General features: G+C 35.1%; 1 protein-coding gene across 4 annotated transcripts in view; it reads right to left on the bottom strand.

The window, feature by feature from the left end:
- The window catches only part of LOC138696179 (FK506-binding protein 15-like), a 296343-nt gene that overhangs the window by 21121 nt on the left and 251427 nt on the right, over positions 1 to 23795 (bottom strand). For 2 of the 4 annotated variants that reach the window (XM_069820785.1, XM_069820786.1), the window contains one exon: positions 4112 to 4798. The exons of 1 other annotated variant lie outside the window; for it this stretch is intronic. In XM_069820785.1, coding sequence (XP_069676886.1) covers positions 4112 to 4798 — 687 coding nt within the window. Of the gene's footprint in view, positions 1 to 4111; positions 4799 to 22663; positions 22802 to 23795 lie in introns of those variants that run through there. One more of the 4 variants, XM_069820788.1, reaches the window with a different exon arrangement.

A 23795-nucleotide genomic window follows, 5' to 3' on the forward strand; every position in this document is an offset into this window, starting at 1 on the left:
TTGTATAATGGCTTCATTATTGTCAACATTATCTCCAGAACTGTGACTGCTGCCTTTTCACATACATATAGTTTAGGAAAGTGGAAGATTATCTGCAAATTGTTCTATGCAATCATCTTTCACCTAAATTTGGGCTCTTCCATCGCTTATCGTCCACTGATTCCACTCACATGATGAATTAGCCTGTTTGCCTGTTATGGCTATTTCACTTATCAGCAGGCACTTTCCACAGCCTGACTGCATGCATTCACTTCTATTCTAATCACACACAACTTGAGCTATAAATTTGCGAAACTCAATCCCAACAGGCACATGCTTCTTATGCAAGGCTTTGAGAAGGAATTTTATGTTTTCATGTATTATGCAGGTTCATACATTGTGGGGAAAGTCACTTCTCTTCCACTTTTAGTTTTTCTGAAAGCAGCTCTTTTCTCCCCATTTCTTTCTCTTTTTCTTTCCATTCTTCATATCGGCCCTGTTTCTTTATGCATTGCCTAAATTCACATTATCTTTGTGCTGATGATTTTGCCATAACAGAAACAAATCTTATTTAACACACTGAAATAGACTTAGCCTTAGCAACAACTACACGCACATTCACCTTCACCTAGGTCTCGATTATTACTGACCAAACAGTAGTAACTGAGAGTTTGAAGTATCAGAGGAAGACACGCCTTTACGATCTGACATTTTTGTCATGGCATCTGTATGCAGGAAAACTTATTTTAGAGAAAAATGGTTAAGTACCCTTTTGTTTGTACTATAATGTAGATTTTTAATCTGAAAAGAAATTTTATGCCACTGTTTATTACAGCATGCTGTTTATGAAAGTATTTACATGTTGAGCATAATGATCTGACCAGACTTACAGTGAGTAATTGCATGTCGTTTTAGGTGACTTAACTCTTTTGTAAAAGTTACAATGTATCATCCTTTATGCTGAAGAAGCACCAAAGTATGAAAAGGGAAAAATAAATCGCATAAAGTTAAATATTTACCTAGTAAAATCTCACTCTGCAGATTGTACCACGATTTCAACACGATGTTTATTAATGATACATTTGTTCATTACATACTTTCTTCAAATTTTCTTACTGAATGAGATACTTGAGGCACTTAACAACACATTTAATAAATACGAAACAACCCAACTATAGTTTCAGTTTTTACCCTTCGAGTTGACATATTCATGGAATCACTTTTGAATTAAGGTCCTTCATACAGTTGCCTGGAAAAGAAGTGTTACAAGAAAAGTTGTCACAAATGGTTGTATTATGCAAAATAACCATGACAAGATGCAAAACTACACACAATTTCATAAAATATGTCTATTTGTGTTGTGTGACTAATACAATTCTTGTTATGTGACTAATATTTGTCATCACCTTATACTGTCATTTTTATTTTGTGACATTATGGAAGTTACAGTACGAGGAATATGGGCATATCTCTCAAAAAGGTACTGTTTTTTTTTTCTGGTGGGATGTGCCAGAGCAGCATTCAGGTACTTTTTTGTTGTATTTTTCATCATGGCACCGAGAATGTGTTAATTATGTTCTTAAAGTAATTTTGCTTTGAATTCCGCTTAGACCTTGAAAGTCTTAAGTTAAATCTAAGTTAAACGAAAAGGAGGTTAAAAAACGACAAAATTTCAGTGCACTGGACAGTAATCATCTCCCCATCTGCTATGGTATTCCACCACATTTTTCTCCAGAAAAAAAAAAGCACTGCACAAAGGTGGCCTATTATCTGCGGGTCTCACTTTGTATAAAGAGAAATTGCAAGTTAAAGGAATAAAGATTTACTAAGAACAACTTTTGAATATCTGTCAAACCTTAGAAGATAGAAAAATAATTTGAGACTGTGTATACTGATACATAAACACCATCAATACTTTCCAAGATACTTATGGTGTAATCTGTCTTAAACAGACCCTTCATTAAATGGAAATTTGTCTTAGACTGAAATATTTTCTGAACCCATAACTTTAGGGCTCAAATATATGTTAAACTATCTAATGAAGTAATGGCAATCAAAATAAGTCTTTATACAGAAAATTTCAAATGTTCCGAGGTGTGTCATTAGAAAAATTTTAGGCACCCTATACATTCTACAGGCTTTTAGTTTGGCATAATTATATTTGACCCTGGTATAAAATTTTGGGCATTTTCAGATGCAACACATATATTTAAATGCATACAGAATAATTTCCATGATAAAGTGCAGATGTACGACAATGGTGAATATGTTAATTATTTATTTTACAGGAAAGTGTACAAAGTGATTCATCTGCCGAATTTTCTGGTATGAAGGTTTGTTATAAACTGACCTCTGCTTATTTGGACCCTAATTCCTTCCAATGAATGAATGTGAGGTTGGCATTCCAGCTATTTAGCAGATCTTTTGCTAATGGAATACAGTTTTATCGGGCATTAATTCAGAGAGACATATGAAACAACAGAAAATTTCACAAGGCACTTAAACTGCTTGATTGATGCATTGAATTCATCTATTCCTATACAGGTACTATATAAAGGTTCAGATGCATATGTAACTTTAATAAAGTGGGAAAATATCCTTAGAGGCAATCAAAATACCTCTGCTTCTGAAAGAACGCTGGAGCCATTAAAGCCTAAGTCCTTACATTAGAAAGCACTTTAGAAGTGTCTGAATATTTGTGCGAAAATAAACACAAATATATGTTACAGTAAAATTTAACCAAGACCCTTTAGAACGTCGATTTGGTATATTGCGATCATTAAGCTATGATGATCATCTGTCAACTGTTGACTTTATACATCTACATTTATGTTGCAATCAATTTACATACCAGCAAAACTTGCTTTGTCTACCGACGGTAACTGTGAGTACAGATCTGAATCCCCTCTAATGTCTTTTGTTAATCAAATGTGATCTCTTGCAAGAATAACTGAAAATGAAAATATTGCACTGACAAGTTAAGGATAAATTGAGGGGAAAAATTGTTCTTCTTGAAAATGAAATTCAAATATCGGACTGGAAAAATAATTTACCTGACTTAAATAGATAAAGTGTTGGCAAGGTATGCTTAGTGTATCATTTAGCAGCAGTGGTCGGCAAAAATAACGTCATATAACATACAGCCTGCAATGCACAGCAACGGAGTCTGGTAGGAGGAGGGTGGAAGATACCCAAACTGCTTAACTTTCAATGAACAATTCATGGGGAGTAAGGGGAGAGAGATCATGCCTTACCCTCGACCCTGCTTGTGTATTAAGGGGTTGACCACTGATTTAGCAGGATACATAGTGCGACATATTTTGCCAGTAATGCAGTGTAACATGTGCCTCACTTTTTCTGTGATGAACCAACTGATAATGTACCAGCTTCACTAACACTAATCGAAGATTATGGTTTTAGCAAGGGAGGTACTTGTCTTATCTATGCTTCGAAAAGTGTTTATGACGTATTGCGAGTGGAAGAAGTTGTCACTGAAAAACTGTCATGTGCTAATACAGTAGTTTATGGGAGATATCTTTTTCGAGTGTTTGGATAATTTAAATGTAATTGCAGTAAAATCGTTGCAGTTAAGATGCTGTGAAAATCATGTGTTGTGTACAATTCCTAAACTTGTTTTTCACTATCTGAAATATCCACACCAGGGAAATGAAAACGGAGTTATCTACTTCGAAGACAGCAGAATCATCTTGCAAGTACTCCAAACTGTCCAACTGCTAAACTCCTCTACAAAACATAAGTTCTATGCATTTGTTTCTTACGTACTATAGTTACACATGCATGCTCTCTCTCCATCTCAATATATGGCTGTAGTCTCAGGCAGCATTAGTGCCATCTGAGTGGCGGGCCAAGTTAACTCAAGGAGAGTGCACACTTTCTCTTCTATATGTTTTGGTGTAATGTTTGTATGTGTTCAGTTATAGTGTAAATACTTAAATAAGTAAGATATTTTATTTTATATGAACTACGTGCCTGTACCTGGTTTAATTTTTATAGAACAATAGAGGGTTGGCTTTATCATAAAATTTTCCCAGTTCCTTGTGATTTCGTTATATTGTACTAGGAATAAGGATCACACAGGTCTAGGTTATTAGACTTAAACTACATTTCTTACCCTTTCCAAAGAAGGCTCTCGTGATTGCTTTTCTTTATTTCCGCAAGACTGCAAATTGTCCTCTTGAATGACATCTGATTTATCAGCACCAGAAGCAGAAATGTCTCTTAAATCACTTGGTAACTCTTCAGTGGTCCTGTCTGTACTCTGTCCTTCTAGAATACTTACTCTTTCTTTTTGCTTCTTAATCTCTTTATTATCTAACTGTTGTGATTTCATTCTATCATTCTTTTCCTCTTCTAGATTTTGTTCAGCTGAACTCTTGGGTAATTCAGAATTCTGTGCAACATGAAAAGCAGGCTTTTGTGAATTCTCCTTCTTTTCCTCCTTGACTATTGGCTTCTCGACAAATGCCTCTTCAGATTTCGATTCTTGCTCACTGATTAATATGGATTTGTTTGAGCTTTCATCTTTTTGGGATTCTAAACCTCGTTCTGATGACGGAACATCTTCCTTTGAACTTTCTTTTGACTCCTTTGATAGATGCTGCACTCCAACACTTCCTGTCTCTGAACTAGAAGATCTGACAGCCATTGGCTGATTGATAGGAATCTGGGAAGAATTTTCTTGAGGAACTGTTTTTTGAATATCAGTATCTGGAGACTTTGTCTGACCCTGGCTGCTAGCTGCATCACTTGGAAGCTCTGATTTCTCTGACTTTACTTCAATATACTTCAGTGTCACTTCCTGAGGAGCAAAACAAACAGTCAAAATATTAATAGTAACTCTAAAGAACTTTCAGTATTACTGTCATTCTTAAATCTTTTTGGTAATATGACAGGCATTGGGATAGAGTTATCATGTTTTTAGAATTCTAATAAAGAATGAGATATTTATCTCAAGAAAGATGCAAAAAATTTTGCCAGAGCAGCAAGTGCATCATGCCACATCATTACCATATTCTTGTATGTATAAAACACTCACAATGAGTTGTTAATTACAGTGGTCTACATCAGGGCCGGATTTAGATGCTTGTTCGCCCCTAGGCCAACTTCTTCTCAGTGCCCCCTTCCCCTGATCAATTCAGAATCGCACATTTTTCGTAAATTTAAACACTAGGCATACCTATTAATACATGCACATTATTATAAAATGCAAACAAACAGAAACAAGACTATGGTAGATATAATGGTATTGGAATTTTAAAAAGAGTCAAATTAGTATAGTACAAACTACTGTACATATTTATGTTTACATTTTACTCACGTTTTTGTTTCTAATTCGATGTTTGTTTTCTTTGCGTTTTCTGAGCAGGTATTCTTGGTGCACAATAGTGAATATTAGATTTAGGCTACATAAGAAATTCATATTAGAGCTTCATTAGACCATACCTCATAGTCGAAAGCAGGTTTCTTTGGTAATGCTACTAGTTTTTAGCAATAAAGTGGATATTTACAAACACACTTAAAATTTTAAAGTTATTTTTGTCTTGCTTTCCTAGAAGCAAACTTTTTGACAATCTGTTCGAAGCTACAACTTTTTGTGATGTCATTCTCTATGCACAATATGAATAAATTCGATAGTCACTCCTGGTTCATTGTGGAGGCAAACAAGTTTTTTACGCGCTTTAGGGCTGAAAAGAATATTTCGCAGCTGCAGTTTGGCACTGCTGTTGATAGGAACATTCTTACGGCAATCTTATATTTGGGTAAATGCTATGAAAACAACTTTCCTTTAACCAGGTAAACAAAAAAGCATGGCTTGCTGAAATCTTTGCGTTATTGATAAGTATGTGTTCTTTAAAATGCAAACACTCTTCATAAAACTGTTTCTCAAGTTCAAGGTCATCCAAAATGTGCTATTTAATATTTCTTGAGATGATCATTTCAGGCAATTTCGTAAGAAATCCAAATAATCCCACGAGTTCTTGATAAGCTTCTTGACACTTTTTTAACTCCATTAATAATTTGTCTATTATTACCAAGAATGTGTTAATTCGGAAGTTTTCAGGCACAGTATATTCATAATCGTTCAACAAGTTTGACCTCTTCCTCTTACGGCTGCAGTCAAAGTGATATTCTTTATCTTCTAAAATCATTTTAGCATTATTTTCAAAATAACTGTAATTAGAAGAAGAAGAAGAAGAAGAAGAAGAAGAACAGACCTCATGTTTTGAAAGTAATCAATCAAAGATGCATACATTTCATTAACCAAGTTCAGATCCAAATTTACACGTCAAAGTTTTGTACTGTTATTGCAAGTTATCTTGAACTTCCTGAGCGGGGACAGAGGGACAGAAGGAAGGAAGCACGTAACGTGGGTGGCCAACTGAGTTGTTTGCGCATGCTCCGCATCATAAACTGTTGCCAAGAAACATAGAACTATTTCCTTCACTGCGTACTGCGTAGTGTTAACATGGAGCAGCAACCGCAGGGTAGTAATTATGGTGAAATCACACCACCGCAGAGAAAAAGTAACGCTGTTATCAACAGCGGAGAAAGAGAAATTATCGCAAATATTATAATCAAGTGTTGCGAGGCGGAAAAATGAAACAAATGTTTCCTGGAACCTCTTGATAAGGAATATGAGAGAACGGCTAAATACTCTGGCAAAAGTATTAGTTCCATGAAGAGAATTAAGAATAATATTGAATTACAACCGAATGAATCTCACACTACTCTGGGAAAGAATAGATATGTAATGTTTAGAAATTATTGATATAATAGTGTACAATAGTGTGTGTACTGTAAGCGACATAATGAATTACTGTTGTAAGTTATTATTTTTGTCATAGTTATTGTTTCATTCCAGAATTAGGACTTGTGTAAAGTGTTCAGAAAGTAGTACCTACGATTAAGAAGATAATTCCGAATGGATGACGCCATTGACGAAATAATAATTAATTTTGGACCAAACGATGAAGACGATGACGATGATGGCAGCAATGATAGGGATATGGATTATGTATAATTGTAAATTAATGTAAATTCAAATAATAAGCTTGTAAAAATATTGTTATAAGAACATGTACAGTTACCCTTAAAAAGAATGAGACGATTCTTGGTCGTCGGAAGTTAAAGTTCTACAGCGCGGTTCACTCGATATCGACATAGCAATAAGTACCATGACAAATAGAACAAGAATTGTTACAAGGACCAAAACAAGGACAAGGACCAGAATAAGGATCACAAAGAAGACAGCCATTTAAGGCCACGATTTCACAACATAGCTCGGGTCACAAAATATCATTGCTTCTCTGCACCGAATGGCAAATGCCTGCTATGAGATCTACATTCTGGACTGCTGCTGTCGCTGTCTTGTCTCGGTAGCCCATATAGTAGCGTGTTCGATCCCAGGTAAAACTTTTTTTTTTAATGAGGTGTAACTAATTTGTTCAGAGTTCCTCGACTGTCTAATTTGTCGAAAAATATGGACTAATTTATGCCCAATTTCTAGGTCTTACAAATGGGCTGAACCTCGTCAAAAAAAAATAAATCTTATTTGGAAGTTAAAAGTATTCTTCCTCAAACAAAAATCATAAGAAACAAAAAGAGACCTGTTAACTTAAAATCTTGTCCACATGCCATCAGCTTCTATTACAGCTCTAAGTCGATCGGGCATGGATGTCACGAGATTGTGGAATAAGTTCTGATCCCCAGCAAGATCTTCCCAGGTGTCAACAACTTGATCCCACAATTCGTCTCGACTTCGAGAGCGTCGGTGGGCATAGGTGGCTATCCTCTTTTTCAATTCCGCTTATAAATTTTCGATGACATTCAAATCAGGTGACTTCGAAGGCCAATTAATGATTTCGATCTCGGGTCTCCTTTGAAATCATCTTTGAATGCTTGCAGCATAGTGCACAGGATGGTTATCCTGCTCGAACAGAAATGTTCTTTTGGGAAAACGTTCTCGGGCGGAAGGAAGAAATATATTTTCCAGAATGTGCTCGTAAGTTCCCGCATTAAACCGGCCATCGATGCGTTCTATAACGCCAGGTCCATCGTAAGACATCCACCCCCAACACGATATGCTAAAGCGCCCCGATCTTTCACGTCGGTGCAAATAGCGCTAATCATGTCGGAGACCATTCTCACAATAGACACAGACAGGACCTTCGTAATCACTCGAGACGGTTGTTTCGTCGGAGAAAATTACATTTCTCCAATCGAAATCCACTCGATTGGTAGCGAAGGCAAGACGGTCGACAGCTTGTGCTTCCCCCAATATTCCCATTTGCGCAGCCCTCCGGCTCCTAACACCGTGGTTCATCAACCTGCTGATCACAGTCTGTGAAGAACCGGGAAAGTTAGATGCTGCTCTTATTTCGTTAGCAGTCCGAAAGGGGTCCTGTCGAACTGTCTCAAATAAGAGAGCTTTCTCTTCCAATGAAGAAATCCGCGGACGCCCAGGAATAGGGCGATTTTCGACCTCCCCTAAATTTTGGTAACGATGAACACACCTCGCGGCTTTACTTCCAGGAACACCGACCAAACGGCAAGCAGATCTAGCCCCATATCCAGCCTCAACTAGAGCTATAACTCGCTGTCTCATGTCACGTCAGTAAAAGTAAATTAAATTCACTCCTTGAAACTGGAAACCTTAGTTGTAGAGTCATTTTCCCACCAGCATACAAGCTGAAGTAGCACAGCCATTGATAAAAGTTTTGTACACAGAATTAGACTGAATTCCTATTCGACAGAACCTATAATCAATGGTTTGTCTGAACATGATAAACAAATCCTAAGTGTTTCCAATGTCACTGAACAATTTCAAAATATTAATTTAAAAACTAAAGAAGGATAGTAAATGCTGTATCTAGTGATTATTTACATTTATGTCTACAAAATGAATCTTGGAAAAACGTATATGATACTGGTACTACTGATATTAAGAGTAAATGTGTTGTATTTTTCACTTAATTTCAGAATCACTTCAGTGGATGTTCTCCACTCAATGTTGTGAAAAAATTCAAAAGTAAAAATATGTAGATAACGCAGAGACTTAAAAATCTCATGTATTAAAAAGAAGAATCTATATGTAATGAGTTGCAATGTATGATCCTCATGTTCTTAAATACTACAAGAAGTATAGTGTAATTTATAAAAAATTATAAAAGAGGGAAATAGAACACATTTGAATAGAAAGTACGAAATTCAGATAATGCAATTAAAGCTATTCGGAATATTATTAAAGTTAAACTTGTAGATATCCTAAGAAAGGAAATATTTTTTCATTAAAACCAGTGATTATAAAGTAGAGGATCCCAAATCTATTGCAAATTCTTATAACATCTTATAGTATATAGTACAGAAATATTATTGACAACTTAAGTATTCAAGATTTTGCAAATGATACTGCAATTGGCTACTTAACAGATGCATTTAATAATTAGTATTAATATATGTAATTAGTGAATAACTGCAACAGTGCTTTTTCATTCAATCATAACATGAATAAAATTGAATGCACATTAAATTAAACACTATTGCAAACACGTAGATAAAATAGTTAAAATCAACTGAAGGGGTGAGAATGAAATAATCCAAAGCCACACTTTTAACAAAAATTGTTTTGTGCGAGTGCATTTCTTACACATATGGGAAAGCTACTAATAAAATATTGTAATAATTACTCAACAAATGACATAGCCTAAGGACTCTAAACCTTTGTAAACGTTTGTCTATGTGGCTTAAGAATATTTTTTAATTTCATTTTAATTGTTAGTTTTTAATATATATGCATTTATATGGTATATATGTGTGTGTGTGTGTGTATAAATGCATTCATTATATTAACGTTTATAATATTATAACTTGTAATTTTGTATTGTTTGCGATCATTAACACTTAATCCGAGGACTTTGTAAAACTCTATTTCAACGTTACTTAGCTATTTCAACATTATTTAGACGAAAAAAATCGTTGTGTAGACTAAAAATCGAACTCGCACTCTTCTACACAACACGCAGAAGTCTTAGCGTCTGAGCTATTGAAACAACACGAAAGCTTTCCTTTCTGTGCGGAGTGTCGATCTAGTTATGAAGGTCCATTGTAGATTTAACTACACGATTTATGTATATATTTATCTTTTATTTACGTAATATCATATTTTTTGCAGTTTTTGAAGTGAATTTCGGAACGATGCTAGTAACAAACCAAATAGCCTGAATTTAAGTAACTCAATATTCGTTATCTCGTGTATCAGTGCTCTGGTCTCCGATCATGCGCAGTGTCTTACATCTGAGACTTAGGAATATTCAATTGTCTCATTCTTTTCCAGGGAAACTGTACATATCAACTGTAGGTGTAAATCATGTAGGCCTATATAATGTACAGAAATAGTTGTAATAACTCCACCATTGCCGGTCCCCAGCCCGGAGGAGAGAGGAGGAGTGTACACACGATTATATTTAAATATTTACTCATTACAGCTTAATTAAAACCTGCTACGAAACCATGTTCTCCTCTGAAAACCAGAGTGTCGTGAGATGATGATGTCCATATTGAACCAAGTTCTTTTACAGTAGAGAGTCGCAAAGTGAAAGAACCAACGTTTTCTGAAAAGTGTCACGTTACCCGAGGGAGGGGCATCCTTGCCGTGCCATTACGTTGTTGAGACATGCTGTAACGAGCAGTTCGAAAGACAGACTTAGGGGATATAAGGTTCAAGATAACTTGCAATAACAGTAATAACAGCGTCAAGTCTTTCAGAAATGTTAAACCAAACAAAGTCATTACAGCTGTTTCCAATTTGCAGAGACTTTCATGGAGATTAAGAGCTTCTCGTCGAGTTTGGTTTTTTTGTGATGCGTCATTTTGCATTTCTAACAGTGCTTTCTGAATGTCAGCAAAGCCCTCATGCAAAGCAGCATATGCAGCATATCTAGCTGACCAACAAGTGTTGCTAAATTTGTTAGCATTGGTGAGTAAGAAGACAGGTTTTTCTTGAAAATTGACCAACGAAATGTCGTTGCTGAAAAGAAATTGTACAATTCCATGAGGATTCCAAACAATGTGATTGCTTCATTGCAGACCTCTGCTGCATTTTTCCCTACAAGATTTAATGTGTGTGCTGCACAAGTACATACCTAGCCAATGAATTCATTTCTTTGATATTTGCTTGAAGACCAGACATGTTAGAAGCATTATCATAGCTCTGGCCTCTACAATTCTTTATATCAATGCCATGCGGAGTCATATATTCAAGAATGGCATTCTTCATATATTTTTTTTTTTATTTGTGTCACGAATTAGTTAAAAATTTTATAAATCTCTTTGGGTGTTCCGTCAGGTAACACATAATGGAATATAAGTGATAGTTGATCAAAATGTGTAATATTGGGTGTGCAGTCGACTATTATAGAAAAGTTTTTGGAAGATTTAATTTGTTCAATTACAACTCCTCACAACTTCATCCACCATAACGCACAACATTTCTTCATAGATTGTATTTCAATCAGTTTTCTGTTGAATGTTTCTAGAGTTTTCCCTCTAGATATAATAAAGGCAGATCTATGTTCAGATGAGCTTTCGTGCTGATTAACACGCACATTTGCATTCTTCCAATCAGCAAACCCGGAATTTGAAAAGTGGGACTTGTTTTCACCAAGCAGCCTACAAGGCATACAAAACACCGCACCCCTGCATTTGGAATATACTAGTCACTCCCAGGACACCTCCTCACCATTAAGCAATTTAACTTATGTCTAAAGAGAGATTTTTTAAAATATCTTACTCGATCTCTGTAATTTTTTTATGTTTCACAATCTGATTTGACAGTTATACACACACCATAAATTACAACGTAAGCTTTGGTAGGTTCATTGATCACCCATTCAGCAGGATCTGAACTTAATTTAAACTCATTGTCTGTGTATGTGCTTTTTTTTTATTTCGTTGTCTATTTGTTTTTACATTTCGATTTTGATATTATTCTGTTCCTCAATAATTTCGTCACTAAACACTAGCTTTGGATGTTGTGAGTATTGGTTCTTCACAATTATGTTGCTGTTTTTGAGGACCAGAATGAAAACATGAAATAATGTTGGATATTTTTGCAAGTTCCTCTTTTTCTCTTTCAACATGCTGTTTTGCTTTTCTTACGAACTTGGACCCCACTTTATTTTATTTTTTTCACTCATTGTGAAAATTAAAATGCCTCTCCACTCAAATAAAGAAAAGATAATTCACTAATACCGGCACAACCTGCTACATGACTATGTCATGAACCAAATAAAAACTCTCTATTATAACAACTGTAAAACATGCATCAACTGTGAATGTACGTCATTACACTGCATAAACAAATTCACTACCGCTTAAGAATTAAATTACTTCCAATGGATTGGAAGTTTGGAACATCGGCAGTTTTGTAGTCCACAACAATGAACGTAATATAAAGTAATTCTAACAACTACACATATTTCATTTATACATTTTCATACAGCTTTAATTAATATGGTGTCAATCTTTTGATTAATTTTTAAAAGTAGTGGGGAAGAATAAATAAAAGAACATGTGACATAAATGTCCTAATTATTAATAAAACTAACTTTGTCAAAACACTACACAATGCAGAGACACTTCACTGCCTGCCTGCACCACGCCATGTGCACATTGCCATGCCAGCTGCTGTAACCGACCAACTGTCAGTAGCTTTTTAATTGAGTCTCTTTCATTCTCTTTCTGTATTGTTAGACGAATCGAATTCAAAGATTTTGTCACAGCAAAACATTATTATTATTATTATTATTAACATCATCATCATCATCATCATTATTGTGCAAGATTTTGTAGATTACGAAATTAAAATTTGCCCCCTCATCATTCGTCCATCCTTCCATGTTTCACAGTCTTTCTCTTTTTCCTTTTTAATTTCTGTATTTTTTTTTTTTTGTAAGTTTCGTGTGCCTCCTCTTAGATGGCACCCTAAGCCATGGCCTAGTTGGTCTATTGGGAAATCCGGCCCTGGTCTAAATCAATTTTGTCCCTGTTAAAATTATGGGTGATTTTTATACATTCAACAGTGTTAAATTCAAATAATGAAACCAAAATGTTCTATTATCCATCATTTTCAAGAGATAGACAGCTGAAAATATTTTATTAATATAATGCATATATTATTTATTTCTGGTATTTAATTCACTTATAACCAGGGGCGGCTCGTCCATAAGAGCTGCGGAGCTGCAGCACTCCCTGCTTTGACAGGAAAATAATAATATTTGTTTTAATTTGTAGAAGAATTGTTACAGCTTGTATTGGTAAATTGCTTCATATTTCATTTGGCCGGGAATATGCACTATTATCTTATGCATAATCTTTTTGCGCGTCGACTGTATTGGAATTGACTCTGCATTCAAAGTCGTCCTGGGATCTGCAGGGTGGGCAGCTCATAGAGAGTGTGTCTTGCATGGTCAGGGGGTAGAGAGGTGAAGGGAAGCAGAGGGAAACTGCTGCTGTTAAAACCCATATTTCGCTGCAGTGGTTTGCAGAGCCAGACCGTAAGGGAAGATCTTTCCTCCACTCTCACGTCGCTATTGTAATGCTAAGTCAAATGGATTCTCTATTCCCTTGAAACTTAATGACAACCTTTATATTTTCTCTTCACATTCTATTGTTGTAGAATCTTATCGAGTTAATATAGCGAAATTAATATTCTTTTTTGCCTTATTGTTACGTACATATCCAGTCTCCAGTAGAACCTTAGGATTTGCCTTAACTCAAAATGATTGCACGAGTAGAATCCTTTTGATATAGCACGTAAAATACAAAAGAGACTTCTTTTCCAGTTTTAGAACATTGTTGACCATTAGTATATCTGAGTGTTGCTTTGGTGAGACGTCTTAGTACCGTAATTTAACCAGTGCAAATGTGCAAGCATGAGAGTGTGTGAATTACAGAATATTAATTTTATTTTTCTCAACTTTCCCTTGCAGAGAAGATTGATGTAATGAAGTGAAATTACAGGGTCGTCCGTTACCTGACTTAAATCTTACTCAAGCTTCATGCAGCCGAAATAGTGCATATATGTAAGGAAGTATAACAATGAAATTTAAGCTAAGCGTTTGTGGTTACGTGGATGTGAACAAAAAAAAAATTCTGTATTTTATTTTCCTTGCCTCCTCTTCGGTAATGATACTGCATAGACTAGGAGTGGTGTGACAGATTTAGGACATTTGCCCCTAAAAATTAAAAAGCACGAAACTTCGCAGTCTCACCTGAAAAATGTTGTTTCATTGGCTATGTTAGGAAAAACTAATACTGCTGCACAACTAAGTGAAATGAACAGAACAAATATTCTTACACATAATAAAAAAATGAGAAAAAAAATCGTGAAATTACTTTAAAAAATATTGATTGTATCAAATTTTGTGGCTAATATGAACTTCCCCTTAGGGGACATGATGAAAAAACGATTCGAAGAACTCTGGTGTATTTGTGAGTAATCTAAACGAGTCTCTCACAAATCATTTGGAACATGCCACTGTTTAAAGGTAATTCTAAAACAATTCAGGATGAACTGGTAGATTGTATGTTGAGTGTCTGCTGATTTGAAATTCAGACTGAAATCGATGGTATCAGTTTTTTTTTAGCGATTATGGCAAATAATGTCACAGACATCTCCCAACTAAGTCAGAAAGTTTTGATTTTTCGATATGTAGTGCATTTATTTTTGTCCTATACTTATTAGTAATGATATCAAGAAGTGAAATTTGTATGTACCAAAATCTACTGCAGCTCCCCCAATCCACAAGTTCACGAGCCGCCACTGCTTATAACCAATGGTTTTTAGATAAATGTACTGTATTCTATTTACTATGCAAGCACAGTGGAAGGATATCGGTATATTTAAAATTGCATTTGCCAAGTAAAATCATTTCTCCCAATTTAAGATTTTAAAGCTTGTTGGCACAGCGAATATGATGCCTTGCAGTTATTTTGCCACATGGGAAGTAAATGCATGTAGCAAAACCACCAAGAGTGTAGTCTAGATCAGGCATGTCAAGTGCGGACATATTTGACAAGGAGTCTAGAGACGTTTTGCTTACAGAATCAATCAGATGCAGGCATATGCTTAAAAGAGATTCTACATCACTGTTACACCCTTGTTTTAAATGCCCGTGCTTGACATGCCTGGTCTAGACTCTGGCCAAAATCTGGAGAGTATTCACTGAAACTGTACTAAGTAAGAAAGAATAAGATTTTTTGCATTTGATAATACAATCTGAGTTGAATGACTTGATTTGGGAGTTGGATCTTCCCAAAACAAATATGCAATTCAGCCATTCCATGCCAAAGTGGCTGTTAAAAAATAAAATAAAATAAATAATATCAATCTAATTCCAAAAGTAAGCCAAAGATTTATATTTTAGATTAACAAGCTAATTTTTATCATATGTTCAATGTTTTATATATTTTGTAACCGTAATAAATGAACCTGTACTAAACTTATCTTCTTGGTCAATTTAAGACATTTCTGTTTGTCAGCCTGCTCTTTAGCCTTTATGATGAACATGTCTTTATTGTTGTAACTGTTCATTTGTAATGAGTAGTTTCCTCACTTCACGGATTATTATTCACTAGAGATAGTAATTTTTTTAATTATTCCACAATTTATGAACCTATGTGAGCTGTGTCACACTCGTGATGAAAATCATACAGATGTGTATTTTTAAATAAATGTGTAGACAATATTTTTATAATTTACTTATGAAAGTGAAGTTAAGTGTTAACTTCACAATAAAAGATTTCGTCCACAGGAGTGATGTTAGCAAATATACCCATCACACTAGCAGTGTTATCTCACTGAATGACAATTTCTAACACTTTCACAGGAATTCGGTAAAACGTGAGTCTCCAATAAGCAACTTAAATTTACTATCAATATCAGATATAAGAACTTTGGCTCGTGACACACGTTCCCATAGTTTCAACTGTGAAGACAACGAAGGTATAATTACCGAAAACATATTTATATTTATTTCTTTTATTGTGGTGACTAATTCTGTAGCTGAGTCTGTATGTTTGGAAATGTGTGGCAGATGGGAAATGGCGAAGGTATCGACACAAGTAGCATCCCATCAGAGAGATTTCCTTTACTCCATGGAACTAAAGTTAAACCATCAAGGCACTTACTGTTGGAACGACTAATATCACTGGGTTCTAAGATTGTAGGCACAGCAATAGATGTTAATGCTCTTTTAATAATATAATTTATGGAAAAATGTCGTCCTGCATTGTTAGCACTTAAAGCATGGTGGCTGCAAACATTGGCAATGGCACCACATACACATTTATGAGACTGATAGATCTTACACCCAAGTTTTAAGCCTACTACGATTTTAAAGGAGGTGTTATCCATAAGTATGCCAATATTGGCCAATGGAATAACCTTAAGCCACGAGCCCATTTCTTTTTCTTGTAGAGCGAGATGGCAAGCTTGATCAATATCAGATGAGCATGACAGAACAAGAGAATCAAGAATTTGGCCGGTGTTTATCATGTCCCAATTTCTTTGTTCAATCGGAATTGCTGGAAGGTTTAAGCCATTGGTCATTGTGTTCCAATGATTAATCACCTCTGACAAATGGCAGTTCTCGATCTTATCACCGTAATCAGAGAAAAGAGACTTGATAAAATTAGATACACCATAGGAAAAAGCAAGAAAAAACAGGAATGCAGATATCATTTAACTACGTATTCTAAGACCTCAAATTTAATTGGTAAACATGCCGAAGTCCAATTATGGTCTTCCAGCAATACATTGAGTGAAGATTTAAGCCAGTTTCTCGTTAAATCATCTACTTGGGCAAGAAATTAAGAAAACAGCCACAGAAGACTTGTCTGCAAGAAGTAATTAAGTTTGGGAATGAATAAGCAGTTTTTTTTTTAAGAAATACTTCACATGGGAATTAACAGCTAAAAGTCAAGCATATAATCCTTTCAATTCCAGTAACTTATGTTGGGCAATTTCATTCACAGGATCAATAGTAAGTGGTGATCAGAGAAGGGTTAAATTCAATTTAGTTGTCACTTTAATTCCAGGAGCAATTTGTTGAAATTTGGAAACTACAGCATCATGCTTCTCAGAGTAGAAGTAAATTTCACATTTATTGGGATTTATTGCTAGACCAATGGATTTACAGGTATTTACTATTTTTCCTAGATCCATGAGAGCAGGATGTGGATCATCTCCGAAGCTTCCATCATCAGAAAATGTCGGAGCCATAGTATAAGTAAGAAGGGTTCCTGTAAGCCTGTCACATGACAGCGAATTTTTTCCTACATTGCTTGTAACATAGTCTCTCTCAATGGTGTTAATGTATTTTTAAATCAATTTTAAGTAGTATTTTGATCGTATTCTCATTTATTTTCAGGAAAGAGCATAATGAATGAATAATTGCTTCGCATCCTTCATGCGTACTGAAACCAAGCTGCTGAGGATTGAGATGCTCACTAATTTGCTCTATTACTGACAAGTAGCCTTCGAAAAATTGCCAATAGCAATGGGTCGTACACCATCCCCACTCTTCTGGAGGGCGATCAATGTAACCTAGGTACAATAAGCCGAAACTAAACATTTACCAAGGTAAATTACCATCACAATAATTTCAATTAGCACAGAAGAGTTGTTTAGGTAACAAATTTACCAAATCTTTAGTGATGAAAGTGTTAAAAGTGTATAATCAAGATGTATAAATTATTCAATTAAATTACTGACTTCTGATGAAAAGTAGACTTCTACATTTTTCTAAAACTACATTTATTATATTAGTGCATGATGTACTCGTAATAAAGAATCTTTTGTTCTTCCACATCACAACTTTGATGCTGTTGCTGAATCATTAAAAAGTGAGACACTAATTTTGTGCAACAATTAAAGTTACCGGTGTTATACACAAGTTTAAATCATATTTGCTGAAGCACATTGATACTACCCACACGTGCACTTACGATGGACATCAGTCCTAGAGTTTCGTCCAACATGTTCAGTGATGGACTGTGAGAATGCTGCTAGTGATGAGGTTCAGGGATTACTTTCAATGAACGATAATTATTTGATGTAATCGATTATATCATTTGTATACAATCTGGTAACACAATATGTACAATTTGTCAAATTTAAACTGTAATTCATAATTCAATCGTCATCTTGATTTGCAGTTACCATTCTTTCAAACTTAGGAACTGTTTCAGGCATTGCAATTGAGGGTGTCAGAAGCAAAGGGATGTTACGTTACTTTTGGAAAAATAGGACTGAAAGTATTTAAACTTTCGTAAATTCCGTTAAATTTATTTAAATTTTAATGTGTGATGTGGTTAAAATTTTAGATATTTTAGCTTACCCTGGATGCACTTAACTCATGTTATTAGAAATGTCGCCTGCACCCTCTGCTTCTTCTAACACCCCCAATTATAAGTTGTTTTAAATGTTCATCTGAAATGCACGACCTGGGTTTTGATTTTATAATTTTTAGCTGAGACAAAAAGCTACTTATATATATATATATATATATATATATATATATATATATATATATATATATACATAGAGAGAGAGAGAGACAGAGAGAGCCAAATCTTGCTGCAATGTTAGTGAAGAATGAATGAAATCTTGGATATTTCAGTTTACTTAGCTGTTTAAATATATCCACGCCATCAGCATCTGTGGACTTAATTCTGAACAGTGTCACTTTATAAATCTATAACTTTTAATTGTAAATCCAACCGAAGTTCCTTTATGTTTACAGAAACAAAGTAGTGACGATCAAAAACTCGTGTTCCATATTTCTAAAATCTTGAAACTTATGTTCTGCAAATGCACTTACCGTAGAGCATCGATTATCCAAAACAATTGGGGACAGGGGGATGGGGGGGGTTGTTCGGCTAATCGATCATTTACGAAAACAAATTGTACCGGTGTCATAGGAGCATAAACACAAAACTGTACATACAGTATACAGTATATATTTTGTATCACACAGAGAACTGACTAGCCTAGTTTGACAAGTTCAAAATGGTCAAGAAAGTGTGTATATACATATATATATATATATTTGCTTCAGAGTGGAGACTCATTTTTTGCCGCCAAATCTTGCAAACAGCACTAGCAAAATTTCTACATGGCGCGCATGCAAATTTGAATTTGCCGACTGGAAAGCTTTCGGTTAATGGATGTTTCAGTTGACCAGTATTCGGATAAGTGATGCTCTACTGTATTAAATTTTCTATGACTGAATGAAATCATTTATTTGATTATCTGAGATACAGTCAAGTGAATTTATGTAGAAAAATAATGATAAAAATGTATCTCTGGCACCTTTTTTCACCATAGCTCAAGCTTCATTACAAAAATTTAAATATATTATACAAAATTACTACATTCGATTGTTTATCTACAGACGAAGGTTAAGGTCACTGAGATGCCCAGTGATATCACAAAAGAAAGCCTGGTGAACAACCCAAATTTCATCTTCACATTCATATAATTCTTTCACCCATTTGCAGCGACTCAACCACCTTACTTCTATGTAGTATGATAAAGTGGGGCAAATCTGTTCAAAAATTGCAAATAATCTACATTTTTCGTGATATAGGGTCATTGCACGAAATTGTAAATTGGCACTAGTAATGATGCAGGTCCAATGATTATGTACATGTAGCCTATAACATAGTTGTCTACACTGTCATTTACCAGTAATTTATTTCTTTTCATTTTATAGTACAGATAAACCCGACCATATACTAGTTTAAAAAAGCATTAATGAGAAAATAGATTGATAGTTCTTTTGGTAAAATCGATCATTGCTTGAAGTTTTAAAAAATATTTTTAATTTGATAAGGAAAAAGTTAACTGAAACTTTATTATTAGAAACATATTTAAATTCTGTTATTTGGCAATACGGGAAATATGATAAAACTACGAAGTCTTTAGTAGAACTAAAATAAGAAAATAATGAAAACATTGTAGATCAAAATTCAAATATCTCTCAGGTACTAACCGACCATTCTCTTTGTGGAATGGCAGCGTCACTATTCCATCACCTATGGAGTACAGCCCATCTGTCACTCTAATGTGACACTAATAGTGTCTACTGAGTTGGTATAGTCATTTCAAGGAAACGGAAATGTTTATTATCACATTTACGAGGTCAAGCTAGGCGTATGGTCTTTAATGTAATAAAGTTTCTGATACTGAAAAGCAGAGACTAAAATTACCCATTGAGAAACCAACTGAACATGTCAGCAGAGCATTAAAACTAAGCAAATCTATGGTAAGCAAATTTCTGATAGAAGTTTAAGCAGCTGAGGTGAAGGGAGTTAATTTATTTCCTCCGAAAAAAAGATAATGAAGTTGTAACTTGTGAACTTGATGATTATGAAAAATGCACTCCAAGGCACCGATCCCTAAGCCAGTATGAAAATCATAAAGAAATCCGTATGCTACGTAAATTATATATCTTTCTTTAAGGAGAAAATAAATTTTACAGGCCGCAAAGAAAGACTGAGAAAAATGGTTCACACTATAGAGATTTTAAAAATGTGAAGATAATCTCACTTTCTTTGTGACATAATTGCAAAGAGAGAAACTTACAAAACTTAAAACTGTTAAACGACACGTTAAAAGTGTTAAAGTTTTAAAAAAGGTTATGTACCTTAGACAGACTTTTAACTTTTAACGTGTCGTTTAACAATTTTAAGTTTTTTAAACAAAGTGTTAACGTGAACTAGAATCAATGAGAAACTCACAATAAAATATCAGAGCAGATAAGGCCAATGGTGTATGTAGACGAGATCTGGATACAAGCATCATACAGTAAAAAAAATTGCTGGCAGCATGATAATGCATCTGGTGTTTCTTTCCAACAGTAGTGCAGGTCAACATTTAATTATTTTGCATGCTGGGGATGAGATAGGTTTCATTCCCGGTGTCTATCTGATGTTTGACGGAAAATGCAATACTTCCGACTATCATAATAAAATATTACAATAAATCTTATTCCTAGATTAACCACTAGGTTCATTATCATCTTACTTTTATGATTTTATTTTTCTCACTTTGTGTTATATTTCTTATTTCAAGTTATTTTAGGTATATGTTCTAATATAAATTGTGTTAAATAATATACTTACAATTTTCTGTATTATTTTTCTATACATTGTCGCGTATACTATGTGCGACATTATTTCATTTTTGGGAACAATACTAGTATTGCTTATAATAAAACCAGACTATCCACTAGACTGTGACTTTCTCTTTCTCACAATCACAACACAAGACTGCAGCACCGCTGTTTACATTCCACATACAAAATGGCCATCTAGTACAATTAATTCTCATTCCAAATTGTAGAAAGTGCACTTTCCTCGTCTTCCACAAATTGGTCCACTCCTTGCAATCATTTGACTAAATTCTATCTCTGATACATCATCATCAGGAAACAAAACGAAAATTTTGCAATCAAGGTTTCTTTTGCGAAGAAAAATCACTCACTTCACACAGGTCTCCATCAATTTTATTATGGCGACAAAGTAATTTCCAGCAACAGTAGTTTTCCTAACATTGTTCCTGGTTTGTTATATTTCTTGTACATCTTCTGGTTTCTTGTTCGCCTCTTCATTACTGTTATGCCCCAGGGCTAAAGAATACCCTGTAGCATAATTTCCTGTGGGGTGTTAAATTTGAGACAGTCCTGAAAGGTGTCAGCAGAATACACCGACTTAAGCAGACACGCAATACAATCCTAGCTTGTGAAGTAGATAGATGCTTAGCCAGCATTATAGAGTTATGTCACGCATGCGGTAAATCACCGACTGCGATAAAAGTATTCTTACGCCATGAATCACAGCTGGACTAATCACATTGATCCAGTGGAATAAAGCATGCATTTTAATTGGTTAAATTAAATCACGCATTGTTTGCACTCTTTTCTTACGCGTAGTCTCATTAAAGCGACTTATCACTGTTTTGCACTGAATCGAATTAATTGTAACAGATGTTTGATTAAGACAACATCTTCAAGCACGTATAAACGAAAAGGGTTTTAAAGCCCATCTCACTTGTTGGATAGGGTGGGTGGTACCCTGGCCAGGAAGCCAGTAAGAGAACATAAAATGTGATGGTGAGAAGATTGGCAGCAGACAGATAGTGACATGGTCAGGCAGGGATCGAGAACCAAGAAGGAAATTGTAATGGCGTCAGCAGAGACAAGAGATAATTATACCATATAAGTAACTCGTTATGTAAATTTGTATATACTTAATAAATCCAGTATAATTCCGTTCATAATTAATTCAGTTTAGAACCTAAGTTCAGTAACCATGTAGTTTTCCTATAATATCCTGAGAGCCCCAGTTCTTTCAGTAAAATCGTTCCTTTTCCATTATACGTATAATGGTGGTGTCAAAAATCCTGATAAGTGTGAGCAGGAGTCGAACACAGTAGTCATCCATTCAGCAAGTCATCCGACCTAAGTTGTCGCGCACAACATTACTATCACTGGTGTCTGATAATGTTGTATTAATATCATGTGAAGATCTGCTTACTAAAGACACTTACTTTCGTTGTCCTCATAATTGACTTGTAAATCCCCATGTAAAATTGCCCTTATAAGACAGACTTGACAATTAATTCTCGTTGCTGTTGTTGTTTCCTCTATATATGCCTGTTTAAGATGGTATTCAAACACTGCTGTCCATGATGTTCTCCTTCACTGTTGTTCTATTCTTGGAGTTGGCCAAGAACTTTCTGAAAAAAGAGGAAAAAGTTCCAGCTTTTCTGAAACCTGATTTCACATGTAACTTTACTTTCTGCAATGTCTCCCTTAACAGTCAGGGAAATTCAGATTTTGGTATCACACTTCTATTGTGTTGCTTCCAGGTATCCACGACAAATCTCCATGCAGCTTTTAACAGCCGAAGAAAGCCACATCCAATGGCTGATACATATGAATTTGCTAGAAATAGTACAAAACAGACGTTGTACTATTAATATGCTCTGATGACACCTAAGGATAGATGACTAGAAAGAATGTCTAGCCACTGGCATTTCGATTGTAACCAGCACCTATTCCATTTTCGTGCCACAGAACGTAAAAATGCTTGCTTTTGTATAAAGTATATGGGGGAAGCACTGTGCCTTCTGCTGTAACAGCTATTATCACACTTACATTACACTAGACCTGGAGGAATCTAGTATTCTCTTTGGCTGCTTGGCTCCCTGTTACACCAGGACCTTTATTTGTCCCAAATCATTCGAGAAATTTGTGTCGTAATAGTTAATTATCTTAAGACACTGGCACACCAGGGATAGATTTCCAGAAGTTCTCAGAGTTTTGCAGCAGACTGCAGCCCTCACCCACTTTACATTTTCAGTCATTCTTACAGACAACTCTCTATTCCTGCCCAGAAATCTGCAGTCATGCACTGCCAGGTATAATCTCTCGAAATCTTCTCTCTATCTACCCTTTTCGGTCAAGAAAGTTTTAGATCACATTCTGAACGCCATTTTTCCTAAATAAAAATCTCCATAAATGCAACATTAAAGTCCCTGAACAAGATTTTCTTCAGCTTCAATTAATGCTGTTCGGTCACCATACTGTTCGGATATCTTTCTCGTGCTTAGTTGTCTGATTTCATTGCTCTTATAGCATTATTCCATGTTTGGTTAATTATATTTTATAGTTGGTTCCAATATTTTTCTGTACTCTGTCACGATTGGAATCATCCTGTATGAAGACATT

The sequence above is a fragment of the Periplaneta americana genome, chromosome 3 (assembly GCF_040183065.1).
Source record: "Periplaneta americana isolate PAMFEO1 chromosome 3, P.americana_PAMFEO1_priV1, whole genome shotgun sequence".
Taxonomy (NCBI): domain Eukaryota; kingdom Metazoa; phylum Arthropoda; class Insecta; order Blattodea; family Blattidae; genus Periplaneta; species Periplaneta americana.